Genomic DNA, 20,646 nt, shown 5'->3' on the forward strand with positions numbered 1-20,646 from the left:
CCCTTAAAACTCTCTTCTGTTCCCCAGTTCTGTTCCTCTGTTATCTGGTCTCCATATTATGATGTTCACATCAAGAATATTGAATCAGTTCAACATCGATTTTTAAGAAAGATAGGCTGGAGGTTGGGCTTATCCAGAGACCAATATACGTATAATGAGTTAGAAATTAGCTTAAATATATCTTCTCTTCAAGACCGTCGAAATAAATCCGACCTTCTAGTCCTATTTAAAATTCTCAACTCTTGATGCGCCTGAACTTAGTGAAAGCTTAGTAAAATAAAATATCCCAACTAGAAAGCTCAGAAAAACTTATTCTTTCATACCGATAACCATAGAACTAACTATGGTTTTCATTCCCTATGCCCAGAATTCTTAGGTCTGCCAAGGAACATACCTGTCTTGATTTCTTTGATAACAAGTTGTCTTCTTTCATACGATCACTGAATCAAATTCAATTATAAACACCTCTCTCCCGCTTCCACTCCCACCGAGTCTACTATATACCATTGTGTCTTTCTACTTTCCTTTATAATAATTTTCTATGCATAAATATGTCCTTAAAAATGCCCACTGGGCGTATATATAAATAAATAAATTACATACAGCTGAGGATAAGCTTTATCGACAGAATCAAGAAAGGAGTCCTGCCCTGGTTTGGACATGCAGAGTGAAAGGACGGCTAAAAAGATTTAAGGATGCGAATGTTGACGGATGCAGAAATAAAGGAAGACCGAGAATGACATGGCATGACCAAATCCAACAAATATTTGAAGATGGACATGTCAAAAGACGGAATAATCGGTGCGCGTGCATGAGAAGATGAATATGAATGTAAAGCTTAAATTAAAAATGCTTTTTTTCGTAGGACTTTTTCAGTGTACAATACAAAATTTAAAGATATAGATTACACAAACATCACTCTGTCAGATTTAAAATTTACACTAAAAATGCATTATGTAATTTCAGTAGACATTATAATAATAAATATGTACTTCTCCCTTCCCCTCCTTATCCTCTCTTCATGCATCCTTGTCCTCATCCCGCCCAATTTACAATAACTTACTGTTCTTAAAAAAATAATTCTTTGATTATTGAAAAATATTTACGAGAACATGAAAATATCATTTTTATATGTATAAACTTATATGTATTTATTTAATATGTAAATTATTTTCTTTACTAACTTAGTACACTTTGTGGAAATCTGTTATTAAAGTCCTTAAAATTAAGCTTGATTAAAATGACAGCTGTCAAACTCATATCAATAGTGATGGGAAATTACTGATCACTGATCATGTACCGATCAAATCGATTTTATCAGTTTTTTCATGCAAATATGAAACTCTGTTTCCGAAAATAGATAAAAAAAAACGCAAAAACAAGATTATAGTGTGTTGAATACAATTATTCACCAAAAATAAGACATTTATACTTTTTTCGTGAACATTATCAAACGAATTATTTTTTTATTAGATCAATTTACATTGATCAATTTTTCCCATCTCTAAAGTTTTTGCAAAAGATGTAACCTTGTAAGAACGTCGTTAATAATTAGGTTTATTTTAGTTTTAAAGATGATTTCATATATTTATGTTAATTTATATGTCAAGAATTGTATAAAAAAATAAATGAACTACCAAATACGAATGATTTTTTGTGTGTCAATATAAATCACTCCTTAGACATTAAGTTATGTTGTCAGTTTTTCTGACAACTGTCATTCTAATCATCTTACATTTTAAGGAATATAGTTCTGAGTTTATACACTATATCTGTTTTTTTACTATAAATATGTGAGTAGAACTGTTGATTTCCCAAATAAAATAAAGGAAGCGAGATCTGTATGCAAAGACAGAATGATATGACGTTCTATCCCCTCTGCCTACCCTTACGGAGAAACGTCGTGAGGGTTTGTTTGTTTGTATGATTGTAATATATTTCGTGCCATTTTTGTAATATAATACTTCAAGGGCGCTTTGCAAAGTGATTAATTTTTAAATTGTAATTTAAGTAAAACAATTTACTTTGTTACCATATGCTACGGATTCATTTAAATGATTTAGAGAACAAGTGGGTTCTAAGATTTTTCCGAAACATCACTTCACTCTCACAGCTTCGCACCTCTGCTGGGAGAGCATTCCATGCCGTAGGGCCTGCGACCGCAAATGCTTGTTCACCGATTTTAATCCGCTGTTTGCATAGAGGTATAATAACTTTTCCCATCGACGCAGATGTAGCTGATCTAAGCGTAAGACGCCTGTCAGCTAGTTCATCTGGATGCAGAGTTCCCTCAGATATTCGGAGCGGAGTTGTGCAGTGACTTATACATAGACCAACAGAGTTTGTATTCCACCCTCTGTGGAAAACGTAGCCAGTGTAATTCCTGAAGTAATATAACTGAATTATATTTATTTTTAATTGGCCGTATGTTTCCTTTAAATAAATAAATATGAAATATCAGCAAATTTGCCATGAACTATCATCATTACTAGTTTTCCGGAATCTAGTATTTGAAAAATATGTCGACGGACTAACCTGTATGGAGCGTATCATGCCGACGTGTGCCGCCCCCCGCGCCCCTCCACCGCCCAGCACCAGCCCCACAGACGTGCCGGTGAGCCAGCGCGCGAGGCGTGAGAAGTCCGAGTGAACCGAAGCCTCCGACATCAGCACCTTATTGTAGAGCTCACACTGCAACAAATACAAGCAATACAGATTGATTGGATGATTGAATTTTTTTAGTATAAAAATCCTAGTGGTGTTTGTAAAGTAAAATAACAATATACGAGTATACTGTGCATGGTGTTTCCGGAAAGGATTTGTCAGTGATTTTTTTGATGATCAATTTTTGCGTCAAACTTGGCAAGACTGCTGCGGAAACTGTTCGAATGATCAAGACTGCCTGTAAAGAAGATGCTCTGTCGAATCAACAAAAGGTCGACGTCTCCTCACCCCAAGAAGGCCAGGATAAGCAGATCCAAAATCAAGACGATGCTCGTTGGATTTATTCTTAGATATTTAAGGTAGTCAACTGGTTTTAAAATCTGCACGAACAATTAATATCAAAGGACTGGTCGATCACGAGTTTGTACCACCTGGTACAACTGTGAAAGCTAAATTTTACGTCAGACTGAAACATAAGATTCAACGAGTTCGGCTGGACATCTCAGACGACTGGAAGTTCCATCAGCGCCTTCCTCACCACCAACTACCTGACCAAAGCAGGGGTTCCAATAAGTCCCCAGCCCCCCTACAGTCCGGACCTGGCTTTATGAAAGGACCCATGAAAGGAAAGTATTTCCAGACCATCAAGGGGATTCAAGCAGCTTGTACCGCGCCTTTAAGGAACATTCCGGAGGAGGCCTACCGAGGCTCATTTGATGCCTGGAAAAATCGCTGGAGTTGATGCATCAACGCAAGAGGAGCCCATTTTGAGGAATTTTGATGTGTTGTAATGAAAAATTCAATAACTTCTTTGTGATCGACTTACTGACATTACTTTCTGGACCCACCATGTACAATACATATTTTTTATAAGAATAAAGTTCTGTGTGTGAAATTGAGCAAAACCCTAAAGAACTGTAGAACAATTTTCAAACCAATATACCAATTACCAACCGATTGTGGAATAATCTACCCACTAATGTTAGAGACCTTCTTTATTTACATTTAAGTCAAGATTAAAATGTCACTATCTAAATATTAAAGTCATTCCTTTATCATTCTTCTTTCCTTCCCATTCCCTCTCCTCTCTTCATAGTATAGTGTTAATTATTTATGTATTTTTATTTTCTTAATCTGTATTTTTAATTTTGTATAAAATCATAAGTTTCAATGTGTACATGTACTTGTAATTTTCTCAAACTGAACAATTTGGGCAGGTAGAAAGAAATTTAATGGTGCCTTAAAGTCTGTCGTAGCAAATAAGTGTCTATCGCAAGAGGCTAAATTAGCAGTTCATAATGGAGTTCTGGTACCAACCCTAATGTATGGAAGCGAAGCATGGAGTTGGAAAAAAAGGGACGAAAGTAGACTGAATGCTGTTGAAATGCGATCCCTCAGGCGAATGTGCGGAAAAACAATGTATGATAGGTGCCCTAATGTCGAAATTAGAGCAGAATGCAAGGCTGAGTTAAGCATTATCGACAAAATTAAGAAAGGTCTTTTGCGATGGTTCGGTCATGTGGAGCGAATGAACGATGAAAGAACGGCTAAAAAGATTTATGATGCGAATGTGTCTGGTTGTAGAAGTCGAGGAAGGCCGAGAAAGACATGGCATGATCAAGTACAACAAATTCTTGAAAGTGGTCATGTGAAAAGTCGGAATAATCGACGTGCGTGCATGAGAAGATGTATGAATGTGAAGGAAGCAAAGGAAGTGTGCCAGGACAGAGTGGTGTGGCGTTCTATCCTCTCTGCCTACCCCTCTGGGGAAATGGCGTGATGGTTAGTTAGTTAGAAAGAAATTGCCTTAAGGCAATGTGCCCGTCCTTATATGTATATAAAGTGTTAAATAAATTTTTAAAAAAACAACCTAATCCAACAGAGATTTTTAAAAAGATAGCACGATTAATTAAAATCAACAGCCTGTACAATTCAAATGCGTATGTGTGAGTTACATAAACGTGCCAGCAATAAATTGTAAATCGATCTGTACATATTAGTGGTTCGTAGCTTGAAGTTCAATGTGCACATTGAACATAAAATGGAGCTTAAAAGAAATAGTCCATTCGCTACTGATTTTGTTGGTTGACCTGAAAACAGTGATCGTGGACAGTGGTGTTTTTACTTTTCTCCTGACAATACTTACGATCCTATACTGGCTCTTTCTCGTAAACATTCTGTTCTGGCACAGGATGTGGTGGTGGGAAGACACCCAGGCTCGCATGTTGAGCCAGTCCACCGTGCCCCGCGGGCGCGGGCCTCCCTCGCGGTGCAAGAGCACCAGCTCTTTCTGGGTGCGGATCGCCAGACGCTCTATCTCCTTCTCAATCTGAAATTACATCAGAAAGTAAGACTCCCGATCGGAAGGTCGCATATTTTATTTTATTGTCCATGAAATACAGCTATATCAACATATACAAGCTATATTGGCGGCCTCCGTGGTGTAGTGGTCAAGACGCTTGACTCACGCACGGAAGGTTCAGGGTTCGATTCCCGGTGAGAACACAAAAAATTAAAAATGTGATTTTTCTCAAGCCTGGTTGTTCTATAATGTAATTCACCACTGTAATTGGGCCTCCTGGTCTGTTGTGGTGCAAAAAAAATAAATGAAAATGAAATGAAATGTGTAGAGAATATGAAGGTTTAGAATCCAACTAAGAATTTTTTATTGAAAGAGTTGCCGAGATATTTGCAAATAACTTTGAAAAAAAAAATTGTGAGCTTTCTATTTATGCTTCACCGACAATGGAGAATGCTGAAAGTTTGCGGTGACAATTATAATTGAAATCTGTTTGTACAAGATTTAGAGACGATTTTGAATCATGCTATTATTTAGGTAGTTGGGATTTTATGTATATTTTATTTTGGCACCAATAACTAATTTTTCATATTCGGTGGAAAAATCTAAGTTTGCTTCTAATACATTTGTGTCGTCTATTTAATTCTGAATGACCTTACACGCCTAAATATAAATGTACGTTCAAGAGTACTGTAAACACTGCGTTATTGTAAAATTGTTAAAAGCGATAAAATTCAGTGAAGAATCCAAAGTATAAATAGCCAGTCAGTGGTTATTTTCACTAAGATAGCAGAACTTAAGCTTAAGGCTGTAGTCTGGTAAAACGCACGCAAAATGAGGGAATCATACGACTTTGCCAATTTAAAACGAATATTTTTTTAAACTGGTTTTTTAATACAGGTACCAATAAGGGCAGGTATGAAAGTCATAAAGACGTGAATAGGATATTGTTATAAATTGAATATTACAACCAGAATTATCATCTTTTAAAAAAAAGATAATACAATTCTATAACAAAAGGTTTCAACTAAAATATTTCAATAAATACATTAACATATTACAACAGAGATGACGAACATTTAAGAGAAGGTAATATAGAAGTCTAGGCATCTACAGGGCCTGTCAATGGCTGGTTTAAGTGGCCACTTTACACACTGTGTAACGTTCACCATTCTGCCCCTATTCGAACATCTATTTTCCTTAAATTCTTTCGTCTATTGATGTTTGTGAAGTTAAAGAGCTGAAACCTTTATTTATGCGGGTGAGATTCATCCAATTGAATTATTTCACCTACACACTAGGCAACGTCTGAAAATGTTATTTTTTCAATTTCTATACTTCTTCATGGACCAGCTGGATTTATCAACAATATTTTGAGCTTGTCCAAATTTTTGTAGACAAGGACTGGATAATTCAGATAATTAAGAAGACAAGGTGTCTCATCCTTCGTAATCAAAAATAATATAAAATACTTAAACTCATTAAAATAGCATTATATCCATTCATTAGTTAACCCATAGAAAATTTGTTGATAATGATCCTTAAGATAAAAATAACTTTATTTAATTTACTTACATATAACTTTGAATTATGTATCCTTACCTCTGTTCTGTATAAATACATTTAACTTTTTAATAAAGATACCAGTCTCGAAGATGTCGCGAAAGCGATGAAACCGGTCACTGGATATTCCAAATTTGTGGATTAAAGTATCACTCGTGTTTTATTTATATAATTGTATTTTAGTTACATAAATACCTTTAAAAATTATTGTTTTTATCTAATTTATGTTTTAATTTTTTATTATTATTTCACAATTGAAAAAACATTAAAATGGCAAAATCGTATGTTTTCCTCATTTTTCATGCGTTTTACTAGACTAAAGCCATAATGTCTCGATACATGCCGATGAAGATAGTGATTGTAATCACCCCACCGAGGTTCCAATCCGGCCGATCACAAATATAGGAAATATTGAATACAAACCTTGCCGATACTGGGCTGTTTGTAGCCAAGTCCGACGATCAGAATGCAGTCCGCTTGTCTCACACACCTCTGCGTCCACTGAGTGAAGCCGGGGTCGCACTGGTAGAGAGCAACCTGTCAGAAGCGGAGGAATACATATTATTAAGAAAATGTACAGTCAGAAATTAATTCTAAGAGTGATGCTGCGTCTCCCCGCCTTCGTTTTGTTCCATTGTTCCAATTCATTCAAGTACTGGACATGAGACAATTTTTTTTTAAAAGAGTCATTGACACATTTCTGATCATGCGGCTACGAGAGTAGATCCCAGCAGAATGCTCGTACGAGGTTTTCCTGTAATTTGAATGATTTAATTCCAAAAACACGTAGGACGCTTGCTCAGAGGAATGTCCTGGATGAACATGTTAATCTGTCCAAAACGAAAGCCATTTTCAGGAGGAGTGTACAAGTCCGGAAGAGACCATTGCAGGAGACTGCTGCCGAGATATTGCATAGATTTATATACTATTAAGCGTGTTGTCCAGATGCCCTTTGAAATATATGTATGTTAATAATATTCAATTTTTATTTTTTTGCTATTATTTAATTATGTACGTGCTTCCACTTTTCATTATGTTGTATCCCAACTCAACACAGGACCCTTAGCCTCATAGAGTTTGGGATACATAATAATGGTATTTTTTTGTAATATAGTATGTATTTGTATTTGTATGAATGAATAAATAAAATAAATAAATACACATATAATATGAAAAACAAAGATATTCAAACATAAAATGACCAATTTACCAACTTAAATTTTAAAAAATAAATAATCATTGACGTTTGCATTTTCCATGGAGATAATTTTTATAACTTTTCATAATATATAATCATTCTTAGGGATACCAGTGATAAAATAAAAATTACAGATCAGGTAATAAAATAATATAATGCCAACCTTATGAGTGTCTTCTTGCTGGGCCAGCCAAGAACTCAATCGGTACTCGTTGTTAGGGTCCATTATACTAAGGCCTAACGTTTTTCTAATTACTTCAGAAGTCAGTCGAAGGGTAGGACCTGTCAAAGATGATTGTTTTTTAATGGACAGTTTTGATGAAAAAATAGGACGTTTTGTGAGACTTGTACGGTGAAGCAGCCAGATAGTGCAAAAAATCATTGAAAGAGGATGCCCACTTTGTTACAATTTGCAAATTACATTTTGTATATTTTCAAATCTGACGCATATTTATTGTATTGAAATAAATTGTGGTAATTGAACTTCTTACATTAGATATGTAAATTGTGGTATTTTGAAGTTTCAAAGTTTGTTCTGGTTTTCTACACATGAAAAAATGAGAGATTTTAAATCGTAAAAGTGTAATATTCATCGGCAATTGCTTCAATTATTAATGGTTGAAGTCAAAAGGGAAGATATTTTAAAACATTAACTCATGTTCTCAGTGCGCGCAAAAGAACCGTACCCAACAAAAGTCGGGAAGCTACTAACGCAGCTAACAGGCATCTGGGAGAAGTACAAGAAACTTTGCTCTTTGCGCGTGTGACGCATAAAAATTATCTCGCTCGCTCCCAATTATACCCGTATTATCGAGAGTGAGACGTAAAAAGTGTGCGAGACAATTATATGTTAGGATTACTCTTTTACTACAAACGCAACATGCGACACATTGGTAAACTTTCTATTGTATTAGTGATATTTCCGATTTTTGATAAAACGCTTTTTATGTTCCCAATAAGCATTCATTATTTAATAAAACAAACATTTTATATGTAAATGTATAACGAAGAAATACTGAAAATCTCAACCCATAATTGATTATATTTATGGAGATATTAAGGTTATTAGATGCAATGTGTACTGGCTACACATCACCGGGAAGGGAGAGTTAACTTGAATAAAAGTGTCTAAATTTGTTGTAACAGAGGGAAAACATTTTTGAGAAGGGAATATGGAAGTCTAAGCATTTACAGGTATAATGACCTATCGTTGGCTGGTTTAAGTGGCCACTTTACACACTGTAACTTTCCCCATTCTGTCTATGTTTAAACATCCGCATTTCCCTGACCCGTTCGACCCTCGCTGCCTACTTCTACGGGGGAAACACTGTGACGGTTTTATAGTTCCGGATGCGGAAAGGGTTGAGGGTTACCTATGGCACACAGAGAGTGGTAGAGTTCATACGTGAAGGCGGTCAAGGGGACGTCATCGCTGACGGGAACTATGGCTACTGTTGAGAAGTTCAGCTGCGACGGGCGAGCGTCGACCGCCGCATTCGGCCTGCCGATGGCGTGGGACGGCTTCTGCCAAGAACCTGCATTCAACAAAAAAAGACTAGGATCATTATTTGAGAATCAATGATGGCTAAAAGACACCCGAACTATTCTTGAGAATAAATTAAAAACAAACAAACTATCACGCCGGGATAGAACGCCACATCGCTCTATCTTTGCATACAGATCTCGCTTCCTCTACATTCATACATCTTCTCATGCGCGCGCATCGATTATTCCGACATTTAAAATGTCAGTCTTCAAGTATTTGTTGGATTTAATCATGCCGTGTCTTTCACTGTCTCCCTCTATTTGTGCATCTATCAACATTCGCATTGAAAACATTTTTAGCCGTTCTTTCGCTGTCCATTCACTCTACATCTCCCAACCAATGCAGAGCTCCTTTCTTGATTTTGTCGATAGTGCTCATCTCAGCCTTACATAATGTACGGATCTCAACGTTTGCGCATCAATCGTACATAATTTTACCACACATTCGCCTAAAAGATCGCATTTCGGCAGCATTCAGCCTACTTTCGTCAGTTTTTCCAAGTCCAAACCCTCCCATACATCAGGGTCGAGACCAGGACTCCTCTGTGAACTGCTGATTTTGCCTCTTGCGACAAACATTTATTATTCAAAAATTACTCGTAATCAAGTGAAATTTATTAGTTCATCATAACTTACTATGGAGATAAAAGTTGAATAATGCTGAAATCCACAATTTGAAATAACCGGAGACCAGTTTCTGTACCCATTATAATATATTTACTAACAAGCTTTTACCACGGCTTCGCTCACACGGTATTAGGGAGAAATTAGTTAGTTAATTAATTAATTTTGTCGTTTAGCAATAACAATTTTTCCTGATGAAACGATATATTTTTTTCAGAACAGAAAGTAGCTTGCATCGATTTGTTAGTCTATGGTGGCGTCGCGTCGTTATTTTGTTCACAAATTCAAAATCCTATTACAAAACTAAAACGAAAATCAAATCAAACTAACCATAGATAAAGCAAGTCAATTATACAAATTTAAATAATTAATATCAAATTGATTCTTTTTGACATCCCACCTTACCGCATACCCATTTTCAAATAATGTTGCGCATTGTTGATATATTATATATTTTTTTAATTGTACTTTTTTTGAATCGGAATAAAAAATAAGTATCCTATATTATTTCTCATCTTTCCGGCTATCCCTTTGCAAAAAATAATGTCAATCGGTCGCTTCGTTGAGACGTGAAACAAAAAAAAACAAACACACTTTTGCATTTATAATATTGGTATGGATAAATTATTTAAATTTATTTCAACAGAGGGGGGAAAACATTATTGAGAAGGGAGCATGGGCGTCTAGGCATTTACAGGGCTTATGACCTGTCATTGGCTGGTTTAAGTGGCCACTTTACAGACTGTGTAACATTCACCATTCTGCCCATGTTTAAACATCCACATTTCCTCAATTCTTCCATGTGTGGTCTTAAACCAGCCGATGACAGATCATAAGCCCTGTAAATGCCTAGACGTCCATATTCCCTTCTCAATAATGTTTTCCCCCCCTCTATTGAAATAAATTTAAATATGAATAACTCCCTAGGGAGGAAATCCAGCCAGTCTGCAAGCATTTGGACATACTCAAACATTGTTAGATAAATTATTTTTAAATACTATATTTAAACGGCTAATTGCCGGTCATTTAGTTCTGATTTCTTGCCAAATGGTTGAAACTTCTTTGGCACGGAGACAATACTCTTACATAGAAAAAATATCTTTATATATATAATTCTTCTGTACGTATGATGTCACTGAACTCCTCCTAAACGGCTTAACCGATTAATGTGCGGTTCTTAAAAAAAGTGTAGATCTTTGCGCTTCGCGTGTTCGTAGATATTAAAATTATCGAATCTGTAAAAAAAAGTTAGAAGCATAAATATTTTTTTCATCGACCTACCAGGGTTGCATTCGACGAGAATGTATGGGTATACAAAAAAAGATGTTGTTTTTTTTTTTGTTTGAAAAAAGTATGTTTTTGGATGTTTTCAAACAACATTAGCTTTTTATGGATCCCAATCAGATTCTTTTCTTACATTCCTTATAATTTCTTCCCATTTATTTATTTTTACTGAATTTTTGGTAATACTAAAATAATATTAACTGACATTCAATCAATGCACCCCTGTTGGTGAGAAGAGTCGAGTTTGACATTTGCAAAAAGAATTCTTTATATGAAAATGAAATATTTTATGTTTTGGAATTCAACTATAAACAAGTACCTAGGTACCTGCTTGAATTCAATATTTGGAAATTAATAGTTTTTAGTTTTGGAATTCAATCGTAAAAAAGTACCTAGGTACCTACTTATCAATGAAAAGTTTTTTCCAAGCTAAGAGCAGTCAAGCCAACGTTCGGGCAGGACAACGTCTGTCAGGTCTGCTAGTATATGATTTAATGTACGAGCAGTCTTACACGTGTTGAGATAGTAGAAGAAGCACTGGTTTGATCTAAAATTAAGACATTTTACCTAAAATTCTGTGTCCCAGCAGATTGATGAGCCGCGTGACAACAACCGGGAACCTGAATTTGATGGCATTGAAAAGCCCCTCGGGCAGTTTGGCCAGTTCCGAGTCCCTGACGGCCATCACAGTGGTACTGCGTTTAGTCTGAGTCACCATTTCAACCTGAAGACAATAATGATTATTAAGAAAATCTAATGCCAATAAATCCCCTCAAGTAGGGCAAACGATAAAGTGACCGGACACTTGTTCCGATTCCTTACAATGGATATTTCAATGAAATAAAAATATTATTTACATTCAGAAAATAAAAAAATAAAAAAATTGAACTTGAAAATGTTCGATCACGGCGGGGGTGGCCCATCACTATATCATTTACCCTATCCAAGCTTTGGGTATGTCTCTAAACTGGTAGACATATAAAAGTCGGTGAGTAAATTAAATATGTTTATAGTATAGGACTACTTATGCTCTAAAGATAGAAAATCTCCATCTTAGAACAGGCTGTGCCATGTTAGATGGAGACTATCATAAACAGAGAACACTCCGTTTTCATTTTATATTAATTGGTTTTATATAGATTCCCTGTTATTAAGTATGTATATTACTTTTTTTGCAATAAATTTATAAATAAAATTATAATTTAGTGGTCAGCGCGGATGCCTACCGTGCAAGAGGTCTCGGGTTCGATTCCCGACATGGTTGACAAGAAATATTTATTTTTAAAAAAGGTGTTTTTACACTAGAATATTAGTCCCTAGACTGATACCGGAAGCGTAAGACTGATCATCTTACCTTCATGTAATAAAAATTATCAAGATGAACTGTAATTGGTGTACCAATGCAGTGCCCTATGCACTATTAGGTGCGGAAAGGAAATGATGATGATATTATAATTTAGGTAAAAGGAAATAAAGCCAAATATGTTAAATAAAATAAATAAATACAAAGTGGCTTACTATTCCGACTAAATCTCCCTTGCCATACTCCCCCACCAGCTCCTTCTTTCCATTGGTGTGGGTGATGACAGAACGCAGGCGCCCACTGAGAACTATGAAGGTCGAATCAGAGTCGTCATCTTGCCTGTACACCGCTCGGCCGGACTCCAAAAACACCTTTGAAAGGATACACACATTCGTTACACATTGGCTTAACAGGCACTCAGCAATCATGAGCTAAAATGAAAATCAATATTGCAAAAACTGGGGTAATTTATACCACTTTGTGCCTTGACGCCCTAAATCCCCTGACTGTCAAACCAAGCAATTGAAAGGGTTGAGAGTTTTAAATAAGTTTAATTTAATTTAGTATATTCTCTCCTAAGGACAAGGCAGATCCAAGACCTTGAACTGATATATGACTATGTACCTTGGCTTGCTTATTTCCAACAACGGCAGTTGCAAACCTGAGATTGGTCGCAGGATTCAAATGGTCAAAGAAGCAATGAATCGTTTGGAGAAGATTCGGCGAGATTGGGGTATATCAATAAACACAAAAAAGCAGTTGATGAAAGCCCTGGTATTCTGTTTTCTTTCTATTTTCATCCTAGATGGGGCTGAAACGTGGACGATGCGTCCCTACGAGAGGAAGAGGATCGATGCATTCGAGATGTGGTGTTGGAGAAGGCTGCTGCTTGTGCCTTAGACAGCCAGAAGGACGAATGCATCAATACTGGAAGAGCTTCATATTAAAACTCGTCTGTCAGTGTTGTGTTTGAAGAGGATGCTGTCTTTCTTTGGACATATTGCTAGACATGAGCCAGACAATCTAGAAAAAGCAATATTGTTGTGCCGAGTTGAAGGTAGGAGAAGCCAGGGTAGAATCCCATATAGATGGACTGACCAAATAAAGGAGGCTACGGGGATAAAATTCCATGTGTCAGTTCATCGGGCTGAGGACAGACTGGAGTGGACAGACTAATCAGAAGTGTTCATGGTGGTCAAGATCCTCAGCATTGAGGGACCGACTTGGAAGAAAAAGATTCTTTACATAGAATTTATTGAATCATTTATAAAGGTCAATAAATTATAACTACAGTAAAACCTCGTTTTTACGTACCTCAATTTTACGTTTTCACGCTTTTTACACCGAAATATTTAGGTTCCGTTTTTTTCCATGCATTCTCATAAAATTTTCCCCCAAATTAACATTTTTTACGTTTTTCATAACCCCGGTTTTACGTCGAAATTTTTCCACAACTCATTCGATCTGTCAAAAGACGCGTGAATGGAGAATAAAATTGAGGTAAATAAAAAAATGTGTAAATTATTGTCTCAAACTAAATTCAAAGTAGGTGCAGTGTAATTGATCATTTTGTTTAAGTGTCTAATTTCGACATTTTACGAAATAGTGACGTGCAGTTGACGCATGTTTAGGAAGAATAAAGTCTTCACATCAATAAATTACGATGCAGAAAGTTTAAAAAATTGGCAATATAAATATTATTTGATGTTATACACACAAGGAGAGATAGTTTAAACAGTTATCATGAAAGTGTGAAATAGTCCGCGATGTAAATGACAGTTGAAATTTTGTGGTGCCATACTAAAAAAAGTGATACCATATAAATAAAATTTCCCAATATTTAGGGAAAAAATCGTTGTATGCATTTTATGAAAATTCAAATTTTTATTATTGTGTTTTTTTATGTTAAGTACCTAGATAAAATTATTTTTGCATGTATTTTTTTGATTCAATAAAAAATAACACATTGCAGTATTGTTTGAATAAATACAAAATATTTTTAATTATATCATTGGTAAATATGAATAATCCCAGTCATGACAGTTCTTACAATTTTTCTGCAGTAATTTAGTATGGTCTTGTACAATAATTATATTTTAATGAAATTTCATTCTTCCCATACATTTTTCATTTCCTCACTTTGAAGTTTTCCTCAGTTTTACACTTTTTTTGTTGCTCCCTTGAAAAACGTAAAAAGGGGGTTTTACTGTATATAATACAATTCAACAATTAGTAAATTTAACTCAACAAACAAATAAACTCAAATCAACAACACAATTAAAATTGACAAACTAAAATCAGTAAACACAAATCTAATGCCGAGCTGTCTTGTCCTGTAAATATTCTTCAACTTCGAGGAAGCTATTCCCAAACAGCCATTTACAGAGAAAAAATTACTAATAACAATTTATACGAGATAGGTACTTACCCAATCTAAAGCAAAGTCCACCTGTCTTACAAAAGGGGACAGTCTCTTTACTACTGTGTGAGCTATGTGCAGAACTATCTTTGGTTTCTCCCTCATTATACTGTAACAAAAATTGCAAAAACATTAAAACTAAAGAAAAAACATTGACAATATCAAGGGAAATTAAGTATCAGTTGACTCGGGTTGTGGTCTCGTTGTAGTGATGCGGACTCCACTCCACACGACTTGATCGCCATTTTCTATCAAAGTGCTTTCCACTCCAACTCTTTCCGGTGATATTAAATTTACCACTCTCCCTACAACCCCCGAGGCTGAGACGAGTATTTTAAGAAAGGGGTGCTGCGTTGGTTGAAACATTCAGAGCGAATGAACGGCAACAACTTAGAAGATTTAAGATGCAGATATTACGGGGTCTAGGAAACAAGGAAGACCGAGGACATGGCATGACCGAATCAAACAAATACTTGAAGATGGACATGTAAAAAATGACAGAATATACAACTTAAATTAATACCACTTTCAGACAAAGGGATTTTGAGTATTATGTAATTAAAATCTATGACCTACTTCTACTGTCTATTAAAACAATTAGAAATGAGAAAATGTTCAAAAAGGCTATAAAAAAGGATAGTGGAGCTGGGTACAAGTAAAATGAATTGTCTCATTCGCCCAAACCAATATCGAACCAAATGCTCTACAAATGTATAGTTTATGTTTTGTTTTTGTTCCTTCATCATGCATTTTATAATATAAATGTAGTGTTTAAAACTGTCTGAACATTTTGTTGATTATCTCTGTATATTAAGTCTTCTTTGTTTATTGTCACATGTAAAAATATTTTTAAAAAGTATATTTTTAGGTGTTCTCGGCACGGGTAACCCCAGTGGGGTCACATTATTTTTATAATTAATCTTTGTTTATGGTGGAAAAAAAAAAAATAACGCAATAACCATCGCACGATATGCGAAACCGGCCAGCAAAGGGCATTGTAAAAACATTACTCAAGACCTATGCAATTCTAAAGAACTGCGATCAAATCATGTTGAATCGGGATAATCGAACATCAGTTCACATTTTGACAAATGTACGAATGTAGAGGGAGCGAAACCTGTATGCAAATAGTGGTGTTGCGTTCTATCCTCTCTGCCTACACCTAAAGACAAATGGCGAGATGGCTTGTTTGTAAAAATACTAGTCTCACTTGTAAACAGAGTTCTTTGAAAGGAGTCCTATTCTTGAGAAGTGCTTGGCTCGGATGGTGAAGAAACTCGGTTCCCCGGTTAAGACTGCCAGACCTCCCAAAACTTCACCTGAAGATGGAAAAAAATGTTTTATTATTATTAAATTAGGGGCAGGCACCTATCAGCTTCGTCCCCATCTCGTCTTTCTGATCTTATATAACTTTTACTATTATTGTCATAGGCAGGCAGCGTTTGCTGGTGCGCCGATAGAAAGGACAGCTAGGCTTGGTAATTTATTCCAGTCTGAAACCACCCCGCTGGGAAGTGAGTTTTTTCGGGATTGACGTGGAATTGGAGACAATAGAGCTTCCATTTATGACCACGTAAATTGGTGTTTGGATTTAATTGATACATCTCATGCGGGGGGCAGTCATAGTAATCATTGAGTGTCTTTGAATTTCAATCAAGTCCCCTCTCTTCTGTCGTTCTTCTGATGATGTAAGTCCTAGTGCTTTTGATCTACCACAGTAGGGCATTCTTTTAAGTAATTTGGGGATTTTTGTAGCATATCTTTGGATTTTTCCAGTAACCAATAGTATTCAATAGAGGTATTATATATTTTGAGGAATATCTCCGGAGCAATATTTCGGAATACCTTCTTATTCAAATAAATTATTGTCTCACAATCTCAATCTCACAATGAGGAATTCCACTGTTCTCTAATATTTTTTTTCTATTAGCGTACTATTTAACTAAGCAAATATATATATATTTTATTTTTTTGTGCGTTATTTACAAAGATATGATTTTTTTAAATTACATTTATCAAATACCGCGCCCAAATGACTGTAATCAGTGTGTCACTTTTCAGTAGTGATGTCATGAAACGGTTGGCGTTCTTACTTTCACTGACCTGACAAGAATCTATGGAATATTGCTTTGATTACTTCATTTAGTTGATCGTAATTTGCTCATTTCTATGTTATGGTTGTTTTTACGAACGTTTCTATTTGGAAAAACCTAGAAAGTTGACATAATCTCTGGTTGAAAAAAGAGTACGATGAAAATTATACTTTTTTTTCTATGGTCAAAACATTCCTTAGAAGGTGCGGGGGGCTTTAAAGCGGAAATACTACACGTAGATATTAGGAGTGACGTCATTATTTACGATTTCAAAATGAATACTATTTTTATCATTTTTTTATTTATTTTTGCGTGCGTTTTTGAGATATTTCATCCTACTCCAAAATTTTTTAATATTCACGTGTACACGAAAACATTTTTAAAATTTAATTCCGGGTTGGGCTGGAATTCCTCATTCTTTTTTCATAGTTTTTCGCAAATATCTCAGTAACTCCTTCAATGGAGATTTCTAAGTCTGCTTCTAACACCCTCATATGCTGTAATCGGAACACTAATGCAGTGCCCTACGAGCCACTGGGTGCGGATAAGAAAATGGCGATGAAATTTGGATCGGTTACTTTACCTGGATAGGATGTGAACATGTGAACTTCTGTATCGCCTTCGGACAGTTTCTGCGATACGAACAACGCACCAGACAGGACGTAGACCAAGGCGACATCCTAAAAGGAGAAACAAACAAACAAAATGTTATTTATAATCATAGGAATAAAATTGTCGACAAACATTATACTAAATGTTAGTAAATATTAGTATATTACCACTTCCCCACTTTTATGTCTACTGGTTTAGTTTTGAAAAATAATATTCCCTAATAAATAATCAAACTTCAAAATTTGTTGCAACCGAGAGGGAAAACATTTTTGAGAAGGGGATATGGAAGTCAAGACATTTACAGGGCTTATGACCTGTCGTTTATAGTAGGATAATTTATATAGCGCCATTTTTGAAAAAATCACCTCAAGGGCGGTTTGTTAGCTGGTTTAGGTGGCCACTTTACACAGTGTAACATTCACCATTCTGTCTATGTTTAAACATCCGTATTTCCTCAACTCTTCCTCTGTTGACTTTTGTGAAGTGAAAGAGCTGAAACCTTTATCATGTGGGTGAGATTCATCCGGCTGAACCAATTCACCTACTAGGCAACGCCTGAAAAAACTTCCCAATTTTTATACTTCTTCTCTTAAGCTAGGGTTTCCTAGGACAGCCGTGCCCGTATTTTAACGACCGTAGTGAACGGTGATGCAGTGGACAGCCGTCGTAAAGGTGATTAGAGAGTGGTTTCCTAGGAAAACGGTGTTAAATGGTGTTGATAACACCGTTTTCTTAGAAAACCACACTCTAGTCACCTTTACGACGGCTGTCCACTGCATCACCGTTCACTATGGCCGTTAAAATACGGGCACCGCTGTCCTAGGAAACCCTAGCTTTACCAGTTAGTTAATTCAACAATGTTATACTAAATTTAGATCTAAATAACTCTCTTGGGAGGAAATCCAGCCAGTCTGCAAACATTTGGACATACTCAAAACATTTTTGAATCAAATATATTTTCAATATAGCCAACTTTTTGATTTAAAAATTAACTAATCAAGTAACTTTCAACCTCCTAGCCCCTCCCCTTCCTAACTCCCACCACCACACATTCTGCGACATATCGCTAAATATTATCAACCTAATTTTAACACATAATCGGACATGGTGGTGTTTGCATCCCCTCTAACTCTGCATGTAATTTAGGCATTTTTTTCGTAAATACTATATAATATGGTAATTACGATGGTAAAGGTGAAAGTATATTTTAGTATTTGCATGTTGGCGTGGTGAGTGTCCTGACGAACAGACGGGATGTCTCGAAACCGGTAGACATAAAAAGTCGGTAAGTGGTTATATACTAATATTTACTAACCTTAATTGAACATAAAATTACTTAAACTCTTTTCTTGTCAAATGTATCCTATTGGAAACATACGATCTAATTTTTTTCTCATGGACTAAAACACAAATAAAACAGTATTCTGTTAAAACTGCTTTACTATATTTTTCATTCTTAACTGCTTAATCACAATAAACTTTGATTAAAACAAAAAAAAATGGTAGGAATTCCTAGGCCCTTTAATTCATGTCTTTCTATAAGCCCAAAATATGGCTTATAGAAAGACATTGACCATGCATTCATTGTTTGGCCTTCAGGGCTCCAATTACAATACGAAGTTAACAGAGTTATCTTCGACTAATCTATCTTAGACTATCTTCGATAAAGCAAAACCGATATTCGGGTACGAAAATGAGTATATTTGCATGAACATTTAAAGTATCTTCGTCGGTAAATTATAATTGAACATGTTTAGAAGAAAAAATTGTACACATATTCTGGTTTTCATACAGAAAACCATAGAATTAAGAATAGTCCAGAAACCGCATACGCACATCAAACAGAAGGCGACTCAACTACTCATAAATTTAAATTTTTAAGTGTAGAAATACTGCTAGGATCTCAAAGAAACAGGATGCAATAACATTTCATGTGTAATTAGCAAATGAATGTGTATGTCACAAATGCATTAATTACTTAAAAATTAATTTATTTTTCCATCTGTCAGATTGTCGAAGAAACAAAATGGAAATTTCGTTAGTGTTGCCAGGGTAGTAAAAATTTTTACCCTACTTTGCTCATATAATAAGATAAATAATGAAAATTGAACCTCGGATTAAACAACGCCGAGGTGGACATTTGACCAACATTGTCTTTAAAACATCAAATATTATTTAACATGATATAAAAATATCCGTTTTATGTAAAATAAAAATTGTTTTATATTTTAAGCTTAAAGTTCATTAATTCAATCACTCTTATTAAATGACCCTTTACTTATCTACCCTCTTGTGTCAATTAATGTTTCCGGGTGCACAATAAAATTTTAGAAAAATTAACAAATTGTTTTTTTAACCTTACATTTGTGTTATGGTTATATTCTTCGCGATCTGGCAATATTACGCGGTGACTTCAAGTATGCGCGCGGCGAAAGTGTGTCTAAGTGGGGGAATTATAGGACACAGTCCGATGTATTCAAATATGATTCTACGCTCCTTCTGGACTATTCTTAATTCTATGCTGAAAACTTAATTTCACTTTGTGGATAAAATAAGGATAAATGTTAGCTTTCCATTGTAATCGGGGCTCTGGTACTCAAAGAAGTTTTTAGGTGATGAATCGGGTGGATAAGGGCAATGAGACGTTACTTCTGTGTTTTTCTCCTTCAATTGATCGGAGCATGAGTCACATAGCTTTTAACCATTGAAATATTTTGTGAAATAATATACTTAAAATTATGCTAAGTGTTTAAAATTTCAAATTTTTAAAATCCTTAAGACATCATTAATGATTTATGTTAATAAATAAAATAAGATGTTTCTTTCAGTGAAAACCATTTTCATTTAAAGTCAACATTGTCAAACTGTTGAATGAACTCGAGCATTCTAGAAGAAACATTTTTGAACTGGAGAATTGACTCAAGCATGCGAATGAACTCAGCATTCTCGAACAAATGGTGAATAACAAGAGCATTCTAAAAGGAACATTCTTGAACTGGAGAATTGACTCAAGCATGCGAATGAACTCAGCATTCTCGAACA

General features: G+C 35.4%; 1 protein-coding gene across 6 annotated transcripts in view; it reads right to left on the reverse strand.

Annotated features, from left to right (window-relative positions):
* The window catches only part of sws (patatin like phospholipase domain containing sws), a 100,928-nt gene that overhangs the window by 23,847 nt on the left and 56,435 nt on the right, over positions 1-20,646 (reverse strand). For all 6 annotated transcript variants that reach the window (XM_088235795.1, XM_088235794.1, XM_088235793.1 and 3 more), the window contains 10 exons: positions 17,576-17,672; positions 16,110-16,218; positions 14,909-15,008; positions 12,696-12,851; positions 11,745-11,901; positions 9,098-9,259; positions 7,888-8,006; positions 6,950-7,063; positions 4,811-4,993; positions 2,536-2,691 (listed from right to left, as the gene is read on the reverse strand). In XM_088235795.1, coding sequence (XP_088091921.1) covers positions 2,536-2,691; positions 4,811-4,993; positions 6,950-7,063; positions 7,888-8,006; positions 9,098-9,259; positions 11,745-11,901; positions 12,696-12,851; positions 14,909-15,008; positions 16,110-16,218; positions 17,576-17,672 — 1,353 coding nt within the window. The remainder of the gene's footprint in view (positions 1-2,535; positions 2,692-4,810; positions 4,994-6,949; positions 7,064-7,887; positions 8,007-9,097; positions 9,260-11,744; positions 11,902-12,695; positions 12,852-14,908; positions 15,009-16,109; positions 16,219-17,575; positions 17,673-20,646) is intronic.

The sequence above is a fragment of the Micrasema longulum genome, unplaced genomic scaffold (genome assembly GCF_059751315.1).
Source record: "Micrasema longulum isolate JH-2025_06_02 unplaced genomic scaffold, ASM5975131v1 h1tg001441l, whole genome shotgun sequence".
NCBI lineage: Eukaryota > Metazoa > Arthropoda > Insecta > Trichoptera > Brachycentridae > Micrasema > Micrasema longulum.